Below are 27,692 nucleotides of genomic sequence, written 5' to 3' on the forward strand. Positions count from 1 at the left end.
TCTTTGATGAAGTGGCCTCATTACATGACTTAATGGGGAATGTCAAGGTGGAAGCATGCGGGAACCGCATGGTCTGGAAGACGACAGGGGAGATTTGAAATAGGAAGACTGGTCACCTTTTGTTCAGTGACACTAGATAGAGATGTGTGTTGCAGATCTTTCAAGACAAAACCAAAATCTTAACAGTTATCTCTGGAGAGGGGTGGCTGTGAATAATTTTATTATTTATTCAAATAAATGAGCTAATATTTATAACGTGCATAGGAAAGATGGTTAAGCTGCTATAAAAATAATTTATGTTAAATAAAGGTTTTTTCTAATTTTCATACAATAAACATAGATAATAATAAGTAATTTATACAAAACTTCTGGCTCCATTAAAGTCAACAGAAAAAGAGGGCTTTTGTGTTTTTTTGAAACCCAACAAGATTTAATGGCTAATGATTCAGGGACCTGAGCCCAAGGAAGAGGTAGAAATGACCTCCACATGCCAAGAGTAAGCTTGGCTGAGCACGAGGAAGTAAATGCATAGGATGTTCTGGGCAGGCCCAAGAGGCCTAGTTTACAGGACGGAATACACCCTTCTCAAACTGGACTCACACAGAGAGGTCGTGACCTGATTTTCTGAGTCAAATCTTTATTTGACAAAGTTCCTTCCTGATAATGCAGCCACTGGAGAGCAGCAACCAGGTGCCCAGCACCCAGCCTCCAAAAGCATCTCCAGCCAGGAAATGAGGAGCCAAGAAGTGACCCCCAACCACTGCTGCTTTGTGTCATGAAGGAGGCGGCATGTGGAGGGATGACCACAGGGCTCCTCCCAGATAGTCCTGAGTCCCCACAGCAGCAGCAGGAACTGGACCTGGTGGCTGGTGAACCTGACAGCTCTGGGTATAGGCTGCTGTGAGCTGGACAGGAAAGAGGGACCAGGAGGCCAAGGTTCCCAGTGGCTGTGCTCCTGGATCGTGACTTCCCTAGGGCCCTGAACTGTCAGGGGTCCCGGCCTCAGGCTCAGCTCAGAGTCACAGACTTGCTCCATTTCCCCTGAAGTCCAAAGCTGGTCCAGCTAGTAGCGACAGCCACTCACAGAAAAGGGATATCATTGCCCCTCAAAATGGGCTGTGATTTGTTCCAAAGTCCTTCCTTTTGTTTCAGGGACATAGAACAAGGTGAAAAGGGCACTGCAGGTACAGAAGGCAGAGGAGAGACAGAAAGCTCAGTAAGGCCGGAGGACCTCCTGCAGAGAGAGAGGAAAGGCCACGTGGGGATGAGGGAAAATGGCAGGAGGCCCCCACGGGATCACGGGCTGAGGCCCACCCACCCCACCCCTGGGCACAGACCCCAGCCTACCAGGCCCACGGCTACACCCGTTATGTCTCCATCCAGCTTTGGATCTCAGGAAGGTGGAGGACAGGCTAGTATACAGTCCTGCTGCCTGGGCTCAGCAGTGTCTACAGTATCAGTGCTGTGTGAATGGGGGAACTGAGGCTCACAGCAATGAAGTGAATGCCCCAAGGTCAGAGAACCACTATCAACTGACACCTGGGCTCCCCCTCCTGGGTCCAACTCCAGGACCCACAGACCCACCTTCCTGGCCCACACAGGGTTGAGTATAAAGTCCTCACAGCACTTATCACTGCCTTGTGATCACATGTTTACTTCGCTCCATCCCCAATGGACATGACCTCCTCTAGGCAGTAGGCACTTGGTGTTTGCAGCGGCTGAATGCCTCACATTTCACAGGCAAACTGCCGCAGTTAGACTGTTTCCTTTATAGCTCGGTCGGGCACATGGAGAAGCTTATGTACACAGGATGCTCCAGTGAGCCCAGAGTGCCAGACAGCCCTCTGAGCCATGGACAAACCCGTTCCTGGCCTCTGGTTGGTGGGCTCCCTCCCCAGGAGTGTGCAGATTTCACGTCCTGGACTTTGTAAGCAGATGCTGTTGCCAAAAGAGCCCATTTTTATAAGCAAAGAGCCATCAGCCTGATTCCTAGGGTCCATCTCTTGCCGTCTCTTCATTCACTCCTCAGATTCGTGACTCTTGTCAAATCATGGGTGGCTCTAACGCTGCCAATTTGGAAAAATGTTTTAAACAGCCCTTGGTTTTTCTATTCCAGGCTGAGAAGCAAGAAACTTCAGGGGAAAAAAGATGACCGAAAAAACACAGATAGAAGCTCATAGAGCTTACACATTGGTATAACATGAAACACCAGCCAGATCCAACTAACAAGGTACTCAGCCTGATTCTGTGAGGGAGACAGCGGAAGAGAGCAAGGGCTCACGAGTCAAAGAACTCTGAGGCTCAAATCAGTGCATCTTCCTAGCCTCAGTTTCCTTGATTGAAAGGCAAGAATAAGGGGCAGCCCGTGGCTCACTTGGGAGAGCGTGGTGCTGACAACACCAAGTCAGGGGTTAAGATCCCCTTACTGGTCATCTTAAAAAAAAAAAAAGAAAGAAAAGAAAGAATAATAAAACCTAATACACAAAACTGTTAGTGGAGTCAAAATATAGTAATTGATCTTGTATTTTTTCTCCTACATACAAGAAGGGCATATAGCATAACAGGGAGAATGGGAATGATAATGCCGCAAAGATTATGAGGATACACACTTGTGATAGACAACCCCACGTGGATGCACCTGAAAAGCATGTTTTCTTATGCTGTTGCCTCGCCTCCTGCTCAAGAGGAACTGGGCAGCTTCGGCTTGGCTTCACCACGGTGAACTGTTTGTGCAAAAGACAAGGAGGGGAGCTCTCCCCACAGCGTGCAAGGTCCGCAAGGAGGTTGGAGCCAAACTTCCATAAAATCTATGATATCAAGGTCCTGTGAAACACTGTTGTCCGTGCTTATAAGAAGACCTGCAGGAGAACTGTTCAAAGCTGCTTTAACAGAGGTAAATTATTGAATGTTTCTTTTGATGGGTATTATAGGCAAGAAGAGATACAATAAAATGGAGTCAGCTGGATGAAAGCCACAGGTAAATTACCTTCTCACACATTAAAATTTTCATGAACAATGTCACATGTAATGTGACTACCTCCCAGCCCCTGTACTGGAGGGGCTCACAGTCAGGACAGAGTCCACCCAGATCTGAGATTTCATATGTCAGCTGCAAGATGCCCTGGATATCCCACCTGTTCCTTGTTCTTTAGAACTGTCAATTTCCTCGCTCCCTGATAGGTGACTTGCCATGAGTTTATGATTTGGCTTTCCACCTAGCAAGTAGCTTCCCTGAGGGCAGGAACTGTGGCTGGTTATCTTTGTCACTGCCCCCTCACCATGCTCAGCATGCAGAAGTACCCAATAAACCACGTTGACCAAATCCCTGATTGACTATTATATTGTTCCCTTGGGGAGGGGGGTGCAACTGGCGAGTACAGGGACCAGTTGCAAACCCTGGACCTTGGTGTTATCAGCAATATGCTCTAGCCAAGTGAATTAAGCAGCTAGCCCCAGATTGAGTAGTATATTAGGCCTATCTGGCTTCAATTTTAATACAGGAGACCCAAAGGGAGCAGGGAAGCTTGGCTCCCACCGCAAACGGTAGGCAGAGACCCTGACACCTGGAGAAAGGGCCCAGTACCTTGATGGTCGCAAGACTCACGAGGCTGCAGGATTTAGGAAGCAGGGAAGTGAGGTGATTCGTATGGACAATCAACACCTGTGTGGAAAAGATTTGAGGACCTATCAGGTTAATGAAGAGCGGTGGGCTGAGGGTGAGGCAGCCAGCTCAGTGCGGGACACGCCCAGCGGCCCTGCCATGCCCAGGGCATCTCCGCTCTCCAAGACACCACAACGAGAGATGTGGTTCAGAATCATGGAGTCTCTTAATGTGGGATCAGATGAAAGGGATCTTAGAGGTCTAATTCTACCTTCCACCCTGAGAAGAAACCCCCTGCAGCCATCCTGACCTTAACCTTCCCCAGGTTCAGTATCTTCATGTGGAAGATAGAGAATAAAAAAGCATCTGACTGTGAGGGCTGCCATGATGAGTAAACAAGCTGATGGACAAAAAGACCTTAGGCTGGCACATGGTCCACTACTCAATCCGTGTCATGTATTGCTATTTTGTTAGGCATGATCCATTGCTTTAAAACTTCTAGTGACAAGCAGCTCTCTACTCTGTTGGTATGGAACACCTTTTACCTGTCTTCGTTTGGACACGTCATTTGGAACAGTCTTACCCATCTTCATTCAAAGCTGCAATGTTCTTTTGAAATATCATTCATTCCACTCTTAACTTCCCCTGGGTCACCAGAATGAGTGTAGTTTGCATTATTATTAACACTGGAGTTAGTAAGCACTCACTATATGGCGGGCATTATACTCCTCTGTCTATCTTCTTATTGATCCCATTTAATTCTCACAGTATCGCGGAGAAAGTAGAACTATGGACGTCCTCATTTCACAGATGAAGAAACTGAGATGTAAGAGTCTAAGAGAGTTTCCCAAGTCATGAAGCCTGTGAGAGGCAGAGCCAGGATGGAACCCAGGGCTGTCCAACCCCAACGCCTGCTCTCCTAACTGCGAAACCACCTGCTGCAGGCTGGAAGGGTGGGAATGGATGTTCTGGGCAGGCCCAAGAGACCTAGTTTACAGAAGGACGGAATACACCATTCTCAAACTGGACTCACCCAGAGGTCGTGACGTGATTTTCTGAGTCAAATCTTTATTTGACAAAGTTCCTTCCTGATAATGTAGCCATGTGAGACGAGCAACCAGGTGCCCAGCACCCAGCCTCCAAAAGCATCTCCAGCCAGGAAATGAGGAGCCAAGAAGTGACCCCCAACCCCTGCTGCTTTAGTGTCACGAAGGAGGTGGCATGTGGAGGGATGACCACAGGGCTCCTCCCAGATGGTCCTGAGTCCCCACAGCAGCAGCAGGAACTGGACCCGGAGGCTGGTGAACCTGACAGCTCTGGGTATAGGCTGCTGTGAGCTGGACACGAAAGAGGGACCAGGAGGCCGAGGATCCCAGTGGCTGTGCTCCTGGATCCCAACTTCCCTAGGGCCTAGACTGTCAGGGGCCCCAGGCTCAGGCTCAGCTCAGAGCCAAAGGCCAGCTCCATTACCCCTGAAGTCCAAAGCTGGCCCAGCTAGGAGGGACAGCCACTCACACAAAAGGGATATCATCATCCCTCAAAATGCGCTGTCACTTGTTCCAAAGTCCTTCCTTTGGTTTCAGGGACATAGAACAAGGTAAAAAGGACACTGCAGATACAGAAGGCAGAGGAGAGACAGAAGGCTCAGTAAGGCCTGAGGACCTCCTGCAGAAAGAGAGGAAAGGCCACGTGGGGACAAGGGAAAAGGGCAGGAGGCCCACACGGGAACACGAGCGAGGCCACCCCACCCCACCCCTGGGCGTGGACCCGAGCCCATGAGACCCATGGCTATACCCGTTCTGTCTCCATCCAGCTTTGGAGCTCAAGAAAGTGGAGGACAGGCTGGCAGGAAGTCCTGCTGCCTGGGCTCAGCATTGTCCACAGTGTCAATGCTGTGTGAATGGGGGAACTGAGGCTCACAGCAATGAAGTGAATGCCCCAAGGTCAGAGAACCACTATCAAGTGACACCTGGCATTATACTCCTCTATCTATCTACTTATCGATCCCATTTAATTCTCACAGTATCTCTGAGAAAGTAGAACTCTGGACGTCTTCACTTCACAGATGAAGAAACTGAGATGCAAGAGTCTAAGGGAGTTTCCCAAGTCATGAAGCCTGTGAGAGGCAGAGCCAGGATGCGATCCAGGGCTGTCCAACCCCAACGCCTGCCCTCCTAACTGTGAAACCACCTGCTGCAGGCCGGACGGGTGGGAGCCAGAGAGAAGGGACGTGGCTATGCCAGCAAGGTGGCTCCTAGAAGTCCCATGTGGTTTCAAACGAGCAAACATGCAATGAGCAATTCTCTGAGAATGGGGACCCATCTTACCTTTTTCTGTAGAACTTTGCATGTTGCAAAAGCCCCAAATGGAATCTAAGATAAGATAAAAAAGTGTAAGTATCTCCCCTTCTGCCAGTTAAGTTGTTCTCTGAGCGGCATTCATGTGAGGGAGTAATGGGCAGGAGGTGAACGAGGGCAAAATGCTCATGGGGAGGAAGTGCTAAGCCCAGGGACGAGTCTGGGGAGGAATGTTGATGGGGACGTGGTCAGCTCTCCCTTCAAGTAGCTGGCAGAAGACTGCCCTGCACTGCCCTGTCCAATACATCCTGTCCCCACGGTGAGCCCTATCAGTCGCTGCAGAATGCCAGACTCTTCCAGTACCCTAGGGATCGGTGCGTACACGTTCCATCTAAAATCTTTAACTCTTGGAGACTATGTTGAGGCTAAAGTATCTATTGTTGGAAAAGAACAAAATCTAAGGAAACATCTCTTGACTAGTGCTCCTGGCCTTTTTAAAGCCCCAGTCCACATCTGTCCTTCCGGGGGAAACATGATCCAAGAAAATAGGACAGATCAAATTCAGTGCCCGAAGACTAGATTCGGTTTACCTCGGAGAGCTCACATTTAGAGATGTCAAGAATGTCATCTGCACCGGCCTCTTTTGCCTAAAGATAAAAAAGAATTGTTTTAAAAAGTGTTCAAATAAAACACCCTCAAAGAGTAGACAAACCAGACAAAGAACCATAGAATTAAGGAGCTGCAAGGAAGCACAGACACAATCTGGTTCCACTAGTCCATTTGCAGGTGGCCGATGATCCCTGCTTTCCCAGAGCCTGAGGTCCAGCAGGGAAGAGAAAGTGAAGAAGTAGTGACAAGTTAGCTCAGTCCAGGAGGGGAGGTGCACTTGAGGGGGGCCTCATTGTCTGGTCGGAGCCAGAGATGATTTCCTCTGGTGGTGTGGGAGGCAGATGCAAGGGAGCGTGGCTTGTCTGGGGGCAGTGTGGGGCCCTATTTCATGGGGCAGAGGAGGAGATGGGATGGAGTCAGAGGAAACCCACTTTTCCTCACCAGACACATCTGGTACTCGAGGCGTTTCTGAGACTCCTCGCTGGGTTTTCGCTTCCGGAAGAAGAGCGGCATCCTTCCCTTTTCCCAGAGTGATCTTCAGGACGCTGGGGCACAGGAGAGAAGTTAGCGCCTGGCTATTTGCTCACAGCCCCCAACAAGGTCCTCACGACAGGTAGCACAGTAACACAGAGCACGGAGTTGGTCTGACGGACGGTGAGCTCCACGAGGGCAAGGGCCATGTCTACCTGGTCCGTCAATCAGTGCCCTGAGCCCCACACAGGAGGTGCTTGGCACCTTGTTCTCTGTGGACTAAACGATAAGCAGCAAGACGGGGTAGAAAGAGCATAAACACAAGACAGGTGACCTGGGTCCGAGCCCACATTTGCCACTGACCCGCTGTGAGACCTTGGCATTGCCCTTTCCCCATTCCGGAACCCCACCTCTCCTGCACGTTAGAGAAGTTTCCTCAGGTACTTTCTGAGGATGTTCTTGGAGGACTCGAACAGACTCAGCTGGGGAATCACTTCTAGTCCCCAAAACACAGTCAGAGTGCCACCAGCAGATCCAAACTAGTGCCAGCCATGACCTTGGGGAGCTCAACTACATCATAACCAAAGAGATCTCTGAGTTAAATAAAAATTAAAAAGCAATCCTCAGCCACCTTACAACCCTCACAGTCATTATTCCATTTGATTCTTACCATGGTCCTGTTTATAGTGAAGAAGCTGATACTCATTAAGTTCAGTGATCTCGTCATACAGCCTGCATTGTAGCAAAACCAGCCTGGAATCCTGGTCTTTTGAGTCGTGATCCTCTGGAATTTGCCCAACTCCTTGGTGTTCAAATAACTCAGCACACACTAAGTACACTGTCCAGAACTCAGAAACCAGGTGCTCACTGCCTGCCCAGGGCCTGCCCAGCATCTGCAAATATCAGTGCTCAGTAAGGGACAGCGACCGGCCAGGAAGCAATCACCCAGGGAAGTGTATGGTTAACAGCACAGGCTTTGGGATGAAATATAACTGGGTTTGAATCCAAGATCTGCCACCTACCAATTGTCACCTAGGTTCACCTCTCACGACCTCGGTTTCCTCATCTCTAAAGTGTGTGTAATGATGCTACCAACGCTGGATTCTGTGAGGGTCTGATGATTTCATACTTGAAAAGTCCATGGCACGGTACCTGACACATAGTGAGTCCTCAACAAATGTCAGCCACAAAGCAGCACACATGCGACAGACATTGACTCAGGGAGCAAGGGAGAAGAGGGCGAGGGACAAGATGCAGCTGAGGAAGACGCACATCTGGTCCTCTGAATGAGGGGCCGAGATCACAGGGCTCCCCCGCTAGGGGCGGTGGCTGTCTGGGGAGGCAGCCAAGCCTGCAGAGCCAGCTCAGGCCCCTCTTGTCACCCACACCTACCCGCAGGGATGGGAAATGGTTTAAAAACAGCCCGCCCCATCCCTTCCTGATGACCAGCTCTTACCCTTCTGCTCACCCCTTCCCGATGTCCAGCTCTCTCGGTCTCCTCCCTAATGACCATCGCTCCCCCAGAAGATCAGCTCTGTCCAGTCTGTCCCCCCACGTTTATCCCCATCTGTTCTCCCCGCGACGTCCAGCCCAGATGGGAAGAACCACACCCACCCTTCCCTGGCTGGGGTGGGCAGTAGCTGACCTGGCTTTGTGGATGGAGAGGTCCCGACGTTCCGGTCCGCGGGGGGACCTGAAGGCAGGCCGAGCACTCGGAAGACTTGGTCGTGGGCGCGGGGTCGCAGACCACCTGTACGGGCCCTGGCGGAGCCGGAGCTGAGTCTCCTCCAAAGGCAGGAGCCGGGACCGAAACTCAGGATCTCAGAAAGTCCTGCAGACCAGGATGACGGAGTCTGAGACTGGAAGCCGCCGAATCGCACAACGAGCACTTGGACTGGAGTTAGACCCGAGTAGTCTGATTTCATAAGTAAAATGTACAGACCACCAAGGGCGTAGGAGAGGCCGCGGCCGCCGAGTACTGGGGTCCTGGACCCTTCAGCAGAGGGGCGAGGTCCTGGGGTTGGGTGACAGGGACCCTAGGGTGACCCTCACGATAAGGTGCGTGGGAACAGCAGGACGCAGGACCTCAGGAGCAGCCCCTTCTTCTCTGCCTCCTGCCGGGCGAACTGCCCCGAAACCCCCTTCCGGATTCCCAGCCACAGCTCACCGCGACGGCCGGACCTCCAGCCGTCAGCCTCGGGCGCCTGCACACAAGAAAAACAGCAGCTACGGCGTCGCTGGGAGGAGCGGAGCCGGAGTTCTCGCGAGAGCCGCGTTGTCCCGCCTACATCCGGCGTGGTCCGGGCGGCTTCCGGCCTTCCGGCTTTCGGCTCGCAGGAGGTCGTGGTGCAACTTTCTTCGGTCGTCCCGAGTCCGGGTTCATCCGACACCATCCGCCTCCGCCATGCCGCCTAAGTTCGACCCCAGCGAGATCAAAGTCGGTGCGTGCTCTAGCTGTGTCCCGGGCTGCGGGATGGAGCACCCTCCTCCCGCCGCTCGTGCCTCTCCCTTGTCGGGCTCTAAAGCCGCCGCCTCCTGGAGGCCTTTCCAGCACTGCGCGGTCCTGGCCCAGCCTTTCTGGGCCTCGGCCTCCCCACGTGTAAACAGGGAGGGAGGACCCAACGACCTGCGGTGGCTTTCAGGCCGCACGCCTTAGGGTAAGGCTTGTCTCCGGGCGTTTCTGCTCCCCCGACTGGGTTTGCCCGCGGCTGGGGCCTCCTCCGCGCCGGCCCGCGCTGGGCTCGGAGCTGCCCACGCCGCTGGGACTCTTGGTGCCTGTTGGAGAAGAGGCAAAGGGTTTTGTGACCAGCCCCGGAAAGGTAGGGGAGAGGGCTGTGGCTCGGGGGCGCCCTCTGCAGAGGCACTAATCCTTGCTTTCTCCCAGTGTACCTGAGGTGCACCGGTGGCGAAGTAGGGGCCACGTCTGCCCTGGCCCCCAAGATCGGCCCCCTGGGTCTGGTAAGTTCCCCCGGCCAAGGGGCGTTTCTTTATTCAGATGAGAGCACAGTTAAGCCCTGGTTTGCGCAAACATAATTGTGCCAGTGTCTCATCGTTGGCTTGCGTTGTCACTCCCGACTTCACCTGAGCCATTGAACTAGCAGTAGGTACCGCAGGAAGGTCATACTGGAAAAATCGATCCGATACCTTACAGTCGCTCACTTAACACGTGTCTCAACTGCTGCTTTTGGTGTCCTTGAGGGCTGGGCCCGAGAAGGCCAAGTGTGAGGGGTTTGAAGTCAGGAATGGCTTGGTGACATTGGGCATCCAACTTAACCTGTTTCCTGGTCAGGGAAATTGTTATAGCACTGTCGGGAGGATTAAATGGGGTGTGGGTGAATATCTTTGTGAATAACAGTAGCTTGTGTTTCCAGTGCTGTAAATGTAACGTAGTGGTTAATACAACCGGCTTTACTTAGTCCTTACTGATCACCAGTTCCCTCTGCCTGCTTTTCTCTCCAATTTATACTCTGCTTTTACTGAACTTGTATTTCCCAGAATGTCATTAGGCCTTTATCACCTATCCCTGACACTACCCCCCCATCTTGCATGGCCAGTGTCTTCGTACTCTTCCTTGGCCCTTAGGTCAGCTGTCACTTATGGGACAACCCTCCTGTTGAGGCTAATGGTTACTTGGGAATTTTAACGTAGCAAATGCCCAGATCCTCATCCCCCAGATGGACTCGGACTGGTCTGACATGGGAACTTAGTATCTTTAAAACTCTTCACGTTTTTCTAGTGTAACCAGGGTTAAAACCCCTGCTTACCACATATTCCCTTATGAGAGGGTAAGTAAGGGACTGTGCCCCATTGTGGCCATTAGCCCATGGATAGACTTCACCCTCCAGCCCCCTTTTCCCAATTTTCATAGAGGTGATAGCTGTGCTTTGATTGGGTAGGTACCACGATGTGCTTCAGCTTTCTCCATCCTGGATAAGGAAGCTTTGGGGTATTGCAAAGTGCACACCACTGGACAGGTGTTAAGGGTGTGGTCCAACTTCAGGCACAAGGTAATTATATCTCTATATTTCTACAGTCTCCAAAAAAGGTTGGTGATGACATCGCCAAGGCAACCGGTGACTGGAAAGGTCTGAGGATTACAGTGAAATTGACCATTCAGAACAGACAGGCCCAGGTATTGATTTCTGGCGCTTGGTTTGTGGGAGTGTAGAGGTAGCCACCCTCTGGGATTCCTGGATAGGTTTCTTTGCTGCCAGTGGTGAGCTGTGAGCAGTGTTATCTTTGTGGGAAGGCTTTGTCAAGAGCATAAACCTAGCTAGGGAAGACTTGGGTCCAAGTATTAACTCTTATCACTTGTGTAACATTTGGCAAACTACTTAACATGATGTATCCTAGGAACATGTTTTCAGATTGTGAAAATTACTTGAGCACATACAGTAAGCCCAGTGTCTGGCTGTCTGGTCTCTGAGAGCCAGTGTGCATGGCATTAGTGGTCCTCCTGCAGTGGTAGTATTGTTGTTAACATCAAGAATTTCTTCTGCAGATTGAGGTGGTACCATCTGCTTCTGCCTTGATCATCAAAGCCCTCAAGGAACCACCAAGAGATAGAAAGAAACAAAAAAACAGTGAGTTGCCCTTTTTCCTGGATTTGTTGTAGTAGTGGTTTGTGATTGATGTTGTATGCCCAGTGGCTGCATGTTTTCCCTTTAATGAAACAAGGGGTTGGCATAGGGATTGGTTGGTGATTTGGTTAAGGAAGTTAGACCAGGCACTGCCACACGGTTTTCCCCAGTCCCTGTGTGGGGCAAGTCTCACTCGCAGTCCATGTAGGAGGGAAAAGGCAGTAGACAGGAGAAGTAACCGAGAACAGTGAAGTGTAGTCAGGAAGACCAGTCACAGCTGCCAATACACTGGACAGCTAAACTAAGCCCAGTAACGTGAGCTCGTTTTCTCATCTTTAAAACATAACATCCCTTCCATGTCAGATAAAGATTTTGTTTTGCCCTTAGCCACCCGCCACTGCACCTGACCAGTTTTCTGTTGGCTGATGCAATCCAGTGGTGAGCTGACAGTAAGCCCAGCTTAGGAAACAGGGTTGTTCTTCATGTGGATGACTCTGTGCCGAAAGCATGGGAACAACCTAGAAACAGGTGAAGGGGAACGTTATGAGGGCTGCTCTGGCCTCAGATTGTAATAAAGTGTTTGCTGTCTTCTCTCCCTCCCCCATCCGCAGTTAAACACAATGGAAATATCACGTTTGATGAGATCGTCAATATTGCCCGACAAATGCGGCACAGATCTTTAGCCAGAGAACTCTCAGGTAAAAGCAGGACAACATGTAACCACCTTAACTAGAATTTCATGTGTTTTCAGTGAGTGGTTAATGTTCTCCTCACTCAAATGGGACTCAGTAAGACACAAGATCGGGAGTGCTGCAGTATTTTCTGGATTTGAAAGAATGAGATCTTGAGCTGGATATGTTTAATCTGGGCAGCAGGGGATCCATGTGGACTTCACATTCATGGTCTATGTAACGAGACGGAATGTAAATTTTTAATTTTAGAGCTATAGGAATATCACTCCTTCCTTGCCTGCTGTAAAATTCAAAAGTATCTGCCCCCATATCTGAGGATTGTGAGGGACAGGGAGCTGCTCTGATGCCACCGTTTAATTACAGGAACCATTAAAGAGATCCTGGGGACTGCCCAGTCTGTGGGCTGCAATGTTGATGGCCGCCACCCTCATGACATCATAGATGACATCAACAGTGGTGCAGTGGAATGCCCAGGTGTAAGTGACTTCTGCATCAGTGTCATTTGGTTATAATGGGGGGTGAAAGCTGGGGGAGGAGCAGCTAATGTGTTCATGGAGATAAGCTGGAAAGTTCTAGAAATGGACAGTGGGTAGGGTTGGGAGATAATCTTTTTTTTTTAAACTCCTTTTACTGATAGAGTTTTTTTTTTTTTTTTTTTGCAGAATTAAGTACAAAGGAAAATATTTTAATAAAGGATCCTTTGACTACCCGTGGCCTTTTTTGTGTGGCATCTTCTTGAGGGGGAGCTAGGTCCTTTGTGGGTGGGGGGGTATCATTGGTAAAACCTGTGAAGTAACAGTCTGGGTAATAAGCTCTCGGTAACAGATTCTGCCCTGAATGGGAAAAATTCAGAAGACACCTAGAAAGGAACACACTGTAGACACTTTATGGATCTCTTCATAGGAAAAATGTTATTGGCCAGAAAGAAAACCTGAAGTTCAGCACGAACACAGGAAAATAGCTTTCCATCTGAGGTGAATTTCATGTATGGTGGGGGAGGCTGACGAGGCTGACATTGAAAATCACCGACATATCAAAGAAACCTGACGATTATTTCCCTTTGATACTGCTCCCTCAGTCACATGAAAGTGAGGCTCAGGTTTGCTGCAGGAATTAGCCTACCTCTGCTAACTGGTTCATAGGTTTTTCTCTAGACTTTATCCCAGTAGCGACTATTTTCTAATGTATCTGTGTCACCTGTTTTCCAGATCTCTCAACTTGTTCTAGCCACCTTTCTAGTGCCTGAGCTTATCAGTCCCTTTCACTTTTTGATGACCCTCAAGACACTTTGGTATCGTGAGAGACTACACCTCAGCAGCCTGAAACACACTACCTGGAAGGGCTTGTGGGTACCAGACTAAAAGAAGGTGGAAATGATTGCCTTAAGAACTTGAATTCCCCCACAGTTCTCATTTCTTTGCCTTCACTAATTTTTGCAAATGGTTTTTTTAAGTCAGTGGTTTTAATCACATCAGGATGGAATGGAGTACCTGAACTCCACATGGTACGGGAAACATTCCAGTGCCCTACAAGGCACAGGGACCAAGGAAACCAAGCTAAGGCAGCTTCCCTTACACTGAAGGCCACTCATTGGGAGCCTGTCTCCAATATTCAACGGTTGGCTAGCCAAAGCCCTGAGATGAGACCACACCAACTGGGTGTGAGAACAGTGGTTAAACTAGAAAGACAGAAAGGAAGCAGCCTATGGTGAAAATCTGCATCTCCTAAAGGAAACGTACTTTCCATCAGGAATAATTTGAATTAGGTGCCATCTCTGACCTGCCTCCAAGCCAAGCATGGCTGTCTCAGATCTTGCCGCTCTAGTGGCCCTTCCTGTTGAGGCCTCCATAGAATGGGATGTACTTCTTGCTGACGGAGTTCATTAGCAGCAGCATCTATTCTCAGTCCCACTATTCTCCGGGTCTGCTTTCTCTGTAAGAGTTCACAAGAGGACATCGCACCTAACTGTACTTTTGTGTATTTTCCTGTCTTTCCAGCATTAAGGAGTATTTCATCTCCAAGAAGATTCGAGTACTTTAAAGTTGGCCCTAGAATCCTTTTCCTCACCTGCATTTACTCCCCCAAACTGGATACCTTAATATTTCTCAACTAGTCATTTCTTGCCAATGCTCTTCATCCTTTTGCAGTAGTTCTCATTACTTCAGGGAGAAATTACAAACACTGGGAAAAATTCCTGACCTTCATGTAAAGAACCAAGTTCTTCACTCGATTTAATCACTTATCCCTAATAAACCAAGGCTTTTGGAGTGCTTGCCACATAAAGTGTTCAGGCCCACTGTCAGGATAAAGGTAAATCTCTAAAACTGATTGAGTTTATTTTTATTTTTTTAAAAGATGACCATTAATGGGATCTTAACCCTTGACTTGGTGTTGTCAGCTCCACGCTCACCCAGTGAGCTAATCGGCCATCCCTATATGGGATGCGAACCTGTGGCCTTCGTGTTATCACACCACACCTCTCCCGAGTGAGTCATGGGCCGGCCCCAAAACTGAGTTAAATTTGAGTTAACAGTTGGACTCAAAGATTCTTTGATACTAACTGAAAGAAAATGTTAAAGAGAGCTCTTGAGCTTCCCCATGCAAGGTGGAAAATAGTGACCAGGTATTTATTAGAGGTCCTTCTGCATGTGGCTGTGCACTACAGACTACGAAAGTCAAATGTCATCCCCAGATGCTATCAAGCCCTCAGTATTTCTCTGGGAGCCCCACCCACCTGCCCTGACTTAGATGTTGAGTTATGAGTTGGCACATCTGGGGCTTTCTCCACCTACTTACTGTGTTCCCAGCTATTCTCCAGCATGGAGTCTCTGATGTCTAATGAAAGCTGACCTACACTTGAAGGCCTTTCCACACTCAGTGCATTCATAGGGTCTCACACCAGTGTGAATCCTCTGATGCTGACTAAGGGTTGAACTCTGGTTAAAAGCTTTTCCACACTCATTACACTCGTAGGGCTTTTCTCCAGTGTGAATAATGTGATGTCGAATAAGGGCTGAGGTCTTCTTGAAGAATTTCCCACATTCATTACATTTGTATGGCTTTTCCCCAGTGTGGGTCTTCTGGTGGCTTTCAAGATGTATACTCTGGCTGAAGGCCTTCCCACACTGACTGCACTTGTAGGGTTTCTCTCCTGTATGAGTCCTATGATGGTCTGTGAGGTGTGTACTGTGAGTGAAGGCCTTCCCACATGTGCTACATTTGTAGGGTTTCTCCCCTGTGTGAATCCTCTGGTGCTGAATGAATACTGTATAGTAACTGAAGGCTTTCCCACACTCACTGCACTTGTAGGGCTTCTCCCCGGTGTGAGTCCGCTGGTGGTTTGTGAGGCTAGCAGTGTGACGGAAGGTCTTCCCACAGTCGCTGCATTCATAGGGTTTCTCTCCACTATGAATTCGCTGATGCTGAACAAGGCCTGAAGAGTCGCTGAAGGCTTTGTCACACTCACTGCATTTGTAGGGCTTTTCTCCAGTGTGGGTTCGCTGGTGTTTTTTGAGGTTTGCGTTCTGGCTGAAGGCTCTTCCACATTCACTGCATTTGTAAGGCTTCTCTCCCGTGTGGATCCTCTGGTGCTGAAGAAGAGAGGAGTTCTGCCTGAAGGCCTTCCCACACTCACTGCACTCATAGGGTTTCTCCCCAGTGTGGCTCTTCTGCTTCTCAGAAAGGGAGGAGCAGTAGCTGAAGGGTTTGCCAAACTCATTACATGTGTACGCTCCCACTCTGTGAGGCTTAATTACTTGTAAATTCTTAAATCTCTTAGAGTGTGTTTCACGTTCGTGAGGACTCACTTCTTTAGGAACTCTCTGCTGTAGTGAAAGGACTGGTCTCAGACTGAAGCTCTTACCAAGTTCACCCTTTCTGTGCTCTGACTCTCCAGGGGCCATCTCTATACTCGGGTTTGGAAATGATTCTTCAGAAATGGCTTGTTGGGGTGGTGACTGAGATACAATCTTCCAGTCTGAAAAAAAGTTAGAAAAGCAATAGTCCTGTATAACTTTGGTGGAAGAAATGCTGAAGGAGTTTGGCCAAGATCTTATTCAGTTTCACCTTTTACCAGAACATTTCTGTTCTAAATCACAAAATTTAGAACCAAGGTGATTTAGACCAAGATGGTTTTTCAGAGACATTCAGGTGTTAGCTGCCCTATTTCTGAGAGGAGAGAGGAGCAGGGTTAGTTCTAGGTACTCCTTATTTGAATTTCATACAGAATCTGGACACAGACTGGTTGGGGTTATGTCTTGGCTCACCTCTCATTGGCTGTGTGACTTTGGGCAAATTCTTTAATCTTTCTGTGCCTTAGATTTATCATCTGTGAAAGCAGCTCCCTTTCAGAATTACTGTAAGGATTGAATGAGTTAAGACACATAAAAGACCCAGAATGGTCCTAAGCATTAAAAGCAGGTTTCCCTCTAAATTGCACGATGACCAATCTACTGAGAGCACATAGGTCCTCCACTCAGATTGAGGGTGTCCCTATGTAACCTGGTATTCAATCATACATGGGTTTGACAGCTCTTAAAAATAGACCATCTAGCTAAGTAAAAAAAGAAAAAGAGAGGAAAAGTGACAAGAGAAACAGTGGGAGAAAGGGGCAATTCAGAAAACCAAGTGACCATCACAAATTCCCATCTCTCAGCCCACATCTCCCCTGAGAGAAATCACCAAAAGAGAGCCCCTGATTTTCTCCTGCAAGCCAGCATCTTTGTCAGTCTTCCCATTCGACCAACTGTAAAAAATTAGGGTCAGCCTTAATGTTCCTTTTCCCTACACACCAAATGCAGTCCACTAGTGAGTCCTGTTGGCTTTAACACCAAAATTATATCCTGAGTCCCTCTTCTTAGCAAGCCCCCATCATCTCTCACTGGAATGTCTGCAACAGCCGCCGCTTACCTGCTTCTATTTCTGACTCCTCAAAGTCTCCACGAGAATACTCCATACATCTGCTGAATTCTTTTTAAACATAAATATCGTTCCTTCCCTGCTTCAAACTCTGCAATGGGTTCTCATTTTCCTAGTTGTAATACAATCCAAATGCCTATCATGGCCGTAATTCCCCACATGATTTGCCCGATGCATACCCCTCTCCATCTTGTTTATTAAGCTCTGTCCACACAGGTCTTCTGACCCTAAAACAAGCCAAGCTCACTCCCACATCAAGGCCTCAGCACATGCTGTGGCCCAGAATGTAGCCGGCTCATTCTCTTCCTTCAGATCCCAGCTCCAATGTCACCTCCTCAAACAGGTTGTCCCTCTTCATCTGATCTCTAGCAGCTTCCTAACTTCATTTCTGTTCCCTTACTCAGCTTCATTCCCCCAGCCCCTAACCCTAATTTTCTTCACAGCACTATCACGTAAAAGTATATGTTCACTCATTTTATTTATGTTCTTCACTAAGACGTGAGATGTAGGCAGGGACTATGTCTTGTTCTCTGTTAGCTACTCCTAGTAGCTAAAATGACATCAGGCGTGTACCAAATGCTTTAATGCACATTTGCTGACTTATGAGTAATTCAATAAATAATAATAATGAAAAGTGACCAACGGCGTCAGAGAAACGTCAGCATCCATCACAATAGTCCCCAAAGGGAGCAGCAAGGTGAAAGGTACTTTACAGGCCTGGGTCTGTCACCTAGGAGGTGTGGGGTGGAATAATGGAGGACCTGAGCCCAGCCCACGGAGGCACAGTGATGCCCAGTACGCACTGCAGGTCTCAGAGCAGAGGTGCCATTCCACAGAGCCGGTATTTAGTTTCTGTAACAGCCAGAGTGAAAACCTGTCCCAAACTACTTCTATTCACTATCACGTGGCTCATATAACTCTATGGTTGACAACATTTAAAAATATTTATTACTTTGTAAAATAAGCAAGAAAGATTTTATTACACACATTCTTCATACATACGGGAACATGACTACATAACTCAGCGGTTTCCATGGATCCATGTGTTTAATGGATAGTAAGGCAGGACTGAGTGCATCTTTCAGGCACACATCCAAAGCCGCTCCTACTGCCCTGAAATACTGCCTCAGAGCACACACGCCTGGTGGTAACGCCCCTTGCCAACTTCTGTTTCTGATAACATGGTGATTTGAATGTTTTGGGGTAACCGTGGTGGGTTCAATAGTGCCCTCTCGAAAATTCATGCGCATCTGGAACTTCAGAATGTGACCTTATTTGGAAATAGGATCTTTGTAGATGCAATCAAGTGGAGGCCATAACTGTTTAGAGTATACCTTGTAAAAACAGGGAAATTGGGACACAGAGAGAGGAGAATGTCAAGTGACAAGGGGGTAGAGATTGGAGCGATGCATCTAAAAGCCAGGGAACACCGAGGATTGCTGACAGCCACCCGAGGCTAGAAAGAGGCAAGGAAGGGTCCTCCCACAGAGGCTTCTGATGGAGGGTGGTTATGTTATTCCCCAAAAGGCTGCGTGGAAATCTGACCCACAATGTGGCCGTGTTGAAAGCCTGTTGAGTCATAGGTGGTGGATCCCTCACACAAAGACGAATACCCTCCCTGGGGGTAGGTAGTGAGTGAGTTCTCGCTCTATTAGTTCCCTCAAGAGCTGGGTGTTTCAAAGGACCCTGGCACCTTTGTCTCTCTTGCTTCGTCAACCATGCCCCACCATTTTCCACCATAAGGAGAAGCAGCCTGAGGCCCACACCACACGCAGCTGTCCCAGAATCGTGAGACAAATAAACCTCTTTTATTTGTGAATTACCCGTTTTCAGGTATTCTATTATAGCAACACAAAAATGCACTAAGACGGCTTCAGAGGTACCACAATCCTGCTGACACCTCACTTTCAGACTTCTAGCTCCCAGAACTATTGTTTTAATCCACCCAGTTTGCGGTTATTTGGTATGGCAGTCCTAGAAAACTAACACGGTAGCCTTTTTATGATCTTGAACCCCTGTGAGACTGTGATGAACACTTTTCTCAGAAAAATGCAATTGTTCCCTTAGAAAACACTGCACCCAATTTCTGAAGTTCCACACAGGGTCTTTGAATTCAGGTGAAAAGGTTCTACGTGACTAACATGGGTGGGGTGGGAAGGAGGGCTCTTGGGAGAAGGCAGCAGCAGGACTAGTGAGACTCCCCATAAAAGGCAAAGTTAGTAAGTATGAGCGATGCCTGGCACAACAGCGAGGGCCAAGGTAACGTGACAGGTGAAGGGGACAGTAATACAGTAAGAACAGACAGCTTTGAGGAACTATACACAAAATAGGCCAGAGGCTTTGTTCCCATTGCCATTTCAGCAACAATATTTCCTAACTAAAGAAATAAGGCAACAAAGAACCAGGTTACAGTTTTCTAAAAAATGTGAAATGGGGGTTGCTGGTTAGCTTAATTGGTTATAATGTGTTGTTGGTAATATCAAGGCCAAGGGTTCAAATCCCTGGGCCACCAGCTGCCAAAAACCAAAACAAAACAAAAAGTAAAATGCTCTTACCCTAAAGTGGTTTAATTCATTTGCGCTTTTGATGCTTTAAGTCTCAAACATCAAAAGTGACTGGATCCCCAGCTAGTGAGGACCTGCAGAGGTCCCACAAGAGCAGAGGCTGAGACACAAAGGCAGGAAGGAGCAGCCTTAGATGCGTAGCAAAAGAGACCAGAAGCTATGATTTCCCTTTCTTCCATTTTTCCTTTGTTAGTATCAGCCCTTTAGAAAATTCTGGCATGGCCACAAAGAGGTGAAACAGGGAGCAGATTCCAATTAAGGGCCAGATGTGGTGGCAGAAGGAGCTATCACAGCTGACAGTGTGGGTAAGGTCGGGCACCTAAGATCCTCAGTGAGGTGAACCCCAAGCAGGGAATGTGTCAGACCAGCAAAGATGACTCTCATTCCCCACCAGTGAGGAAGGATACTCATCCACTGGCTCATAACATCGCACATGCCCCAGACATCTCCTAGCCCTATGAGACCTTGTGAGGAGGAGGTGAGGAATAGTGAGATTTGGAGTTAGACAGACCTTGCTTCAAATCCCAGCCTCACCACTTTCTAGCTGTGAGTCTTTGAAGCATTGAATTAATGTCGCTCAGCCTAGTTTCCTCATGTGTAAAATGGGGATAATAATATCTGCTTCACAGGGTTGTTACAAACTGTGTTTCAAAGGGGCTTTTTCTCCCAAGACCTTCCCTGGCTTAGTGCTTGTCCATTTACCTGGACTAGTACTTAGGTCTTCTCCCTCCAGCAGCCATGCTCCTTCTCCTTGTTCAAAATTGCAGTTCGGGGCCGGACCGTGGCTCACTCGGGAGAGTGCGGTGCTGATAACACCAAGGCCCCGGGTTCGGATCCCATATACGGATGGCCGGTTGGCTCACTGGCTGAGCGTGGTGCTGACAATACCAAGTCAAGGGTTAAGATCCCCTTACTGGTCATCTTTAAAAAACAAAAAAAAACAAAAAAAACAAAATTGCAGTTCACGAGAGGCTGGGAAATGGAAATTCCTCTTCAAGGGGAATACACAGGCTTTTGAGATCATCCTAAGTATAAATACCCATGCAGAACTCAGGACAGATAAAACTAGCCAGTTATGTTGTTCCTTTCATTCATCCAACAAATACACATGTATATTTTTTGGCAAGGGGACCTAAACCCTTGACCTTGTTGCCTCGGTGTTATAACCGCACACTCTGATTGGCCAGCTCCAACAGATATTTATTGAGCACTCATTTGGTATAGGCATTAGGGTATACAGCAAGAAATAAGACAGACATGGTGTCAAGGTCTTGGTAAAGCCTTTCTGCAAGAAACTAAAGAAACAGTTTCAAGGAGGAGTTAAGCCAAGGAGCTAAGCTAAGCCCAGAAAGTACCCTACTTAAGAAGATGGGAACTTACTGAATTTGGAGTGTAGAGGACTCTTAAAGCAAATGTGCTTCACAGGGCCTGGTTTTCCAAAGCCTTGTGGTTTTAAATATTGACCTTGCGGAGGACTGGAAATTTTCTTCAGGCTATAGAGTCACTGGTGTAAGATAAAGATTTGTGGCACACAGCAAGATTGCTGGCTCAAGGACAGACTAGTTACTGATTGAAATGTAAAGATACTGGAAAATTGCTGGACGGTGAAGGAATGTTTGCTAAGATGAAGCTTTTGTTGATAGGATCACTTAATTACCTCACTGGAATGTCATCTGGCTTGTTTCACTGAATGTCACCAGCCTATATTGTTAAACTATAACCGCACCTATGTTCTCTTCCCGTAACTTCCTGGTCTGGAAAATAAATGCAGGAAGAGAACCCAAATTTGGGGTTAATTTCCCAAGGAAGGGATGCCTCTCCCTTGAGGGTTCTGGGAAAGTTAACCACTTCTGGGGTTCTCACTGCTCAGAAGAGATGGGCTTTGAGTAATCCTTTGTGGCTCCATCACCCAGGGGAAGTGGGGTGACAAATCCATGGGGGGCAAAGCAACAATGGAGAAACTAACCTGAGGGTTGCCCCAGCCCTCCTGGGAAAGGAGAGAATGGAGAGCTGTAGCCTTGGGGGAAGCAAAGGGAAACTGCCTATTTGTTGACTAGCCATGCAGAGGCTTTCCACTGGGGAACAAGGAGGACTAAACGCTATCGCTCTGGTGCATCACAGCAATAAGAGATCTCTACACACCGGAAAGAAAGTGCCAGATTTTCAGAATTGAGCTGATTCTCTGTTTGTTTGTTTTGGCAGCTCGCTTGTACGGTAAGGCGATCTGAACCTTTGACTTTGGTGTTATAACACCGACCTCTAACCAACTGGGTTAACTGGCTAACCCGTGATTCTCAATCTTAAAGGATCAGTTTCCTTACCCAGTAGGACCCGGTTCCTCCACCCATCCTGGGTCAAAGATACAGTCCCGCTGCTGAAGGGTGTGGATCCCTGAAACAACAAGCAAATTCCTTCTTGCCAGTGTTCTCAGGATCTAGGTTGGTGGTGAAGGGGGCGGTAACACTAGCAGCCTTGGGGAAGCTGGAAATCAATCTGTGAAAGGATTCACATCCCTGGGTAGTTCAAGAAAACCATTATATCAATAGCTTTCTATGTGCTTTATACTATAATGGATTCTGACACATTGACACACCCACCCCACCCCACCCCCCCACAAAACCACTGTCTCTTGTCTTTCTATGTTTATAATTTTGGGAGAATTTATGTGTAGATAGTTAGAAAATGTGTGCGTGCATGAGAAGTAATTGGGCAAGAACCAGCAGGTGCTTGGAACATACAAGAGCCAATACCAAAAAGAAAAATTAGAATGTGAGTTCATACAGTGAGAATCAGATGCAAATTTTCAAAGAAATGTGAAAGCTGAATTTTCAATCATTTAACAAATATCCCCGTGAACTTGGTTATCACCCACCCAGTACAGCAGGACAGCCAGGTATATACAACCAAATGTAATAGTATGTGTGAAAGAGACGGATGAACTGGTTGCTAGGAGAACCAAAGGGGAGAGGAAGGACAACCAGGGAAGACCACAGAGAGAAGCCAATCACTGAGCCGGCATTGAATGAGGAGGTTCCCCACACAGGGCAAGGGAAGGATATCCAAAGCATGAAGGTGAGAAAGTCCTCACATGTTCAGGAAATGGCAGGGAGTCCAAGGCAAGGGTCGGGGTGTGGAGGGGTGAACGGTCTAGAAAGGTGGAAGTCAGAATGTAAAAAGCTTTAAATGACTTGATAAACATGGTGCTTTTATCCCTTAGGCAAGGAGCCGGTGGAGGACAGATGTGCCTTGAGATGGTGGTGGGAGAGAACAAGTTGAGAGAGGATCCTGCTCAAATAGAGGGACTAGATGCACTGCCAGAAAGGGGCTTCATGAGAATAGATCTGAAGATGAATCAAAGCTGTTTCCTGCCTGGAAGACTAGACAGATGGTCCTGTCATCACAAAGAGAAGAAGCATGGGAAGAAGGTAACTGCGCATGTCAGCTTAGTAACTACTTTTGTTTTGGGGCTCACAGAGTTTAAGGTGACTGTAGGACAGGCAAGTGCAGATGTTCTGTAACACGCAAAAACGTGGAGTTCAGGAGAGTCAGAGTGAGAGCAGTAAGGCATGCAGGTGGCAGCCCAGCTGTTCTTATAACAAATAGGGGCCTACTCTATGCAATGTACCCTCTGCTAGGTGCTGGTGGGGGGGATGGGGGAGCAGCCAGGTGGCAAGGGAAAAACTAATCAGGAGATTACACCACAGTATTAACAGAAGACAATAATTATCTCCTAACCACGTGACTGAAAGGACACAAATCAAAACGTTAAGTGCCACCTCTTTGTGGGATTAAGGGTTACTTTAAATTTTTCTTGTTTTCTATATTTCCCAGGTTTGCTCAAATGAACATGAATTACTTCTGTGAATTGGGGGCAGGCAGGAAGGGGGGACACACAAACCAACCCTACCATTAGTATTAGGAATAAAAGAGGTTGCCTCTTAGAATAAATTTCCAACTTACCTGGGGCCCAGTTGTGTAGAGACTAGAATCCATTCCTCCTTCTCCTGAGTCTTCCTTTTGGGGAAGGGCAGTGTCCCAAAAAGGTGGTACTGGAGGAAGAGGAAGAAATAAATAAGACACAGAAGTTTGCAGCCTATAGAGTCACCAATTCTCGCTATGAAGAAAGGGTTCAAAGGACACTAGGGATGAACTGGCAGACCTGCAGTCGTATGTAAATTTTCCCATTCTCTCCTACTTCAGAAATTCCATCAGCTCACTCTGACGCAGGGAGACACTACAGTGTAACAGACTCTCAAGTATGCAAGATCCACCACTCACCAGCAGTGTGCAAACCATGTAACCTCCCTAAGTCTCATTTTTCTCATCTTTAAAATGAGGATGATAATCTGCTGGAAGGTTGCTGAAGATTATACATATATACAGATAAAGTAGTGGCACAATGCCTAGCATATAAGTGTACAGTTGACAAATATTATCTATTACTTAGTTCTTTGGAGAAAGTGGCTCTGCAAATTTAAGACATTTGCTTCATCAAAAGAAGAGGTAATGACCAAGTTGTATTCATCCCAGGAATGTGAGGTTGGTTAGACATACAATCAACCGATATACCACCTAAATAGAAGAAAGAAAAAACCGAACATGATCATCTCAACAGACACACAAAAAAAGCCATTTTAGAAAATCTATCACCCTTTCATGATGAAAAACACTCAACAAACTAGAAATAGAAGGGGACTTTCTCAGCCTAATAAAATGCACCATTAACCTCAGACTTAATGGTGAAAGACTAAAAGCTTTTTCCCTTTATGATCAGGAACAAGACAAAGATGTCTGCTCTCACCACTCCTATTCAATGTTATACTGGAGATTCTAGTCAGGGCAATTAGGCAAGAAAAAGAAAGGACAGGCATAAAGATTGGAAAGGAAGAAACAAAACTATATTTACAGATGACATATACTTGTATATAGGAAACCCTAAGGAATCCAGGAAAACCTATTACTGCTAATAAATAGTTTAGCAAGATTTTAGGATACAAGATGAATACCAAAATACTATATCTCTATGTTCTAGTAATGAACAATCCAAAAGTAAACTTAATAAAATAATTCCATTTATAATAGTATCAAAAAGTAAAATATCCAGGAATTAATTCAACAAATGAAGTGCAAGCCTCATACACTTAAAACTATGAAACACTGCTAAAAGAAATTACAGATGACCGAAATAAATGGAAAGACTTCCAATGTTCATGGGTTGGAAGACTTAGTATTGCTGTTGTTGTTTTAAAAATGGTGCTGAGACAACTGGATATCCATATACAAAAGAATGAACTTGGACGCCTACCACACACCATATACAAAAACGATATCAAAATGGATCAAAGACCTAAAGTTAATAGCTCAAACTCTTAGAAGGAAACAAGAATAGATCTTTGTGACCTCATGTTAGGCAATGATTTCTTAGATATGATAGCAAAAGCACAAGAAACATCAATAAAAAATAGTTAAGATGGATTTCATCAAAATTAAAAACTTTGTGTTTCAAAGGACAATGTCAAGAAAGTGAAAGGGGGCTGGCTGGTCAGCTCACTTGGTTAGAGCATGCTCCTGATAATACCAAGGTCAGGGGTTCGGATCCCTGTATTGCTAGCCGCGATAAAAAAACGTGGAAAGAAAAACCATGGAATGACAGAAAATATCATATTGCAAATCGTGTATGTTACCAGGATCTACCATCTGGAATACATAAAAAATTCTTACGACTTGACATAAAGGACAAATACCTCAGTTAAAAATTGGGGAAAAGATCTGAACAGATATTTCTACAAGGAAGATATAGAAATGGCCAATAAATACATGAAACGCAACATCATCAGTCATTAGGAAAAAGCAAGTCAAAACCACAATGAGATACTACTTCACACCTACTAAAATGACTACAATAAAAAGGATAGAAAATACCAAATGTTGACGAGGATGTGGAGAGATTGGAGCCCTCACACGGCGCTGGTGAGAATGTACATAAATGGTGCAGCTACAGTGAAAAACAGTTCAGAAGTTCCTCAAAAAGTTAAACAGAGTTATATGACACAGTAATTCCACTCCTACGAATACACACGAGAAAAAATGCATATGTCCACACAAAATTCACTGAGGACTGGATAAACAAAATGCGATATATTTATACGACAGAATATCATTCACCCACAAAAATAAGGAAGTACTGATGCATGGTATTACATGGATGAACTTTGTAAACATTCTGCTAAGTGAAAGAACCCAGACACAAAAGGTCGCATATTTTATAGTGCACTGAAATGAAATATCTTAGGCAAATACAGAGACAAAAAGTAAATCAGTGGTTTCCAGGGACTTGTGTAGAAGGAGGTAATGGAAAGTGACTATTATGGGGATAGGGTTTCTTTTCTGGGTGAGGAAAATGTTCTGGAATTGAACAGTGATGATGTTGCACAACCTTCTGTGAATAATAAAATCCACTGAATTGTACACTTTAAAAGGGTGAATGTTATGGTATGTGAATTATATCTGAATAATAGTAAACAGATCTGGATACTAGTCTTAGTACAGACCTTCTGGTACTGAGTCATACTTAACCCCATTGTACCTTATTTTCTTCTTTGCAGTATGGGGAGGATGATAACCATCCAACCTGGTTTCCCAGGTCTCTGGGGAAAACAACAGAAAATGCTGGATGTGAAACTGCACTCCTCATTCTGCAAGGGCAAGACCAAATACAGGAACCCCTTGATCTAGGGGAGGATGGCACCGACCTTGGTGGTTAAAACACCGTACACTTTTGTTCTGTACTGCCTGCAAGGGGTTCTCAAAAACATCATTTTATTCGATGATTAAAATTCTTAGAGGCAAACAAAGTAGTTAGTGTTATTTTGTCCTGCCAGGAAAACCCAGAGTAAGAGACCTGGCAGGTACCCCCGCAGCTTTAACAACAATCGGGGCCTTCTGCATACGAACTCCCTTATCCTCCACAACTTCAGTCCTACCGGGTTCAGCCTACCCGCAAGCTTTCCTGCGCTACCGAGCATCTCTCACTGCTTCAAGAAGGGCTGGAAGGAGAGAAGCGACAGAGGAGTCCCTGGGTACGTCCCGTTTTCCTCCCCAGGAGCCCGCTTCTCCCTACTCTATAACGTCATCGGCCTATCAGGTATCCTGCGGTAAGTGGTAATCACCCAGGCCTGACGTCTTCAAACCTTTTTTAACCTCTGAGTTCGTTACTCAAAATGACGATTGTCTGTCCCCAACCACCTGTGGAAAACATAACAGGACTTCTGGTCCGAGTGAAACAGCAGCATTAGTGGACAAACGGGAACAAGAAGCCGGATCACCTGCAAATGGCTCCCACACTCCGCCTCACCTCCTGGCTCCAGCATTGGGTGCCACCTGGAGCCACCGCTTCCCAGCAGTTCTCTGGCGTCACCGTCGCTCCACGGCACCCCAGCCCCGTTTTGCAGAACTGCTCTGACAGATCCGGGGCAGGACGCCTTCTCCGGCCTCTCTCCTCCGAGGCCCTGTCTGAGCCTGCGCGGCTGGGCCCTGGGAGCTCGCGCCGGGCCTGCCCGGCTGGCTCTTCCGCTCCGTCTCCCAAGCCAACAGCCACTCCTCAGCCTGGCCTCAAGCAGAACCCGGGTGAAAAAGCCGCTACAGATTTTTCGAGAAAACCACCCGAATCGGCTGCCAGCGCGACCTCAGGAACTGCGCTCCCAGGCAGTGCCAAGCGGCCAGGAACCAGCTCTGGCGCCAAGGGGACGCGCCGGCACGGCGCCACTTCCGGACATGCGCATATGCCTCGCCGCCGCCGCCCCGCCTCCACCAACCCCTGTTCCTGGCCATAGCCTCTTACTCTGTGCCAGTCGGTTTTGTGCTGCGCCGTCGCGGGCCGGACTTCCCACAGAGGCTTCCACCTGTTCTTGCTCCCGGAATCATGCTTATTCTTTGCACAAGTCTTTCCGCTGCACCAGATG

General features: G+C 47.4%; 3 protein-coding genes and 1 non-coding gene across 15 annotated transcripts; 2 read left to right on the plus strand and 2 right to left on the minus strand.

The window, feature by feature from the left end:
- Window positions 1–375: 375 nt before the first annotated feature.
- Window positions 376–9,937, minus strand: LOC134366101 (E3 ubiquitin-protein ligase LRSAM1-like). 5 transcript variants are annotated; one of them, XR_010022243.1, is made up of 7 exons: window positions 8,624–9,178; window positions 6,949–7,052; window positions 6,489–6,545; window positions 5,929–5,973; window positions 3,584–3,661; window positions 2,639–2,879; window positions 376–1,234 (listed from the first exon to the last, which is right to left on the minus strand). XR_010022243.1 is itself a non-coding variant. In XM_063082529.1 (7 exons), exons 2-7 carry the CDS (start codon window positions 7,018–7,020, stop codon window positions 1,149–1,151), a joined length of 507 nt encoding a protein of 168 aa, XP_062938599.1. In that variant the 5' UTR covers window positions 7,021–7,052; window positions 8,624–9,178; the 3' UTR covers window positions 376–1,148. The 5 variants fall into 5 exon arrangements, 3 of the variants coding, with proteins under 3 accessions (XP_062938599.1, XP_062938601.1, XP_062938600.1); XM_063082529.1 differs by having other exon boundaries at window positions 2,639–2,807; XM_063082531.1 differs by lacking the exon at window positions 2,639–2,879.
- On the plus strand, window positions 9,276–12,963 carry LOC134366103 (large ribosomal subunit protein uL11-like). Its single transcript, XM_063082532.1, has 7 exons — window positions 9,276–9,419; window positions 9,863–9,936; window positions 11,012–11,110; window positions 11,480–11,561; window positions 12,170–12,256; window positions 12,614–12,726; window positions 12,913–12,963. Exons 1-7 carry the CDS (start codon window positions 9,383–9,385, stop codon window positions 12,916–12,918), a joined length of 498 nt encoding a protein of 165 aa, XP_062938602.1. The 5' UTR covers window positions 9,276–9,382; the 3' UTR covers window positions 12,919–12,963.
- LOC134366099 (zinc finger protein 79-like) lies at window positions 11,023–27,692 on the minus strand. 8 transcript variants are annotated; one of them, XM_063082528.1, is made up of 5 exons: window positions 27,086–27,477; window positions 23,692–23,780; window positions 22,053–22,122; window positions 16,113–16,226; window positions 11,023–12,076 (listed from the first exon to the last, which is right to left on the minus strand). In XM_063082528.1, exons 1-5 carry the CDS (start codon window positions 27,099–27,101, stop codon window positions 12,039–12,041), a joined length of 327 nt encoding a protein of 108 aa, XP_062938598.1. In that variant the 5' UTR covers window positions 27,102–27,477; the 3' UTR covers window positions 11,023–12,038. The 8 variants fall into 8 exon arrangements, 7 of the variants coding, with proteins under 7 accessions (XP_062938598.1, XP_062938597.1, XP_062938594.1 ...); XR_010022242.1 differs by having other exon boundaries at window positions 11,370–12,076; window positions 14,030–16,226; XM_063082527.1 differs by lacking the exon at window positions 11,023–12,076 and adding an exon at window positions 13,115–14,182.
- LOC134366319 (small nucleolar RNA SNORA65) lies at window positions 11,949–12,077 on the plus strand. The gene has a single exon (XR_010022296.1). It is a non-coding gene; the product is annotated as a small nucleolar RNA SNORA65 (small nucleolar RNA).

This window comes from Cynocephalus volans, chromosome 17 (assembly GCF_027409185.1).
Source record: "Cynocephalus volans isolate mCynVol1 chromosome 17, mCynVol1.pri, whole genome shotgun sequence".
Classification (NCBI taxonomy): Eukaryota; Metazoa; Chordata; class Mammalia; order Dermoptera; family Cynocephalidae; genus Cynocephalus; species Cynocephalus volans.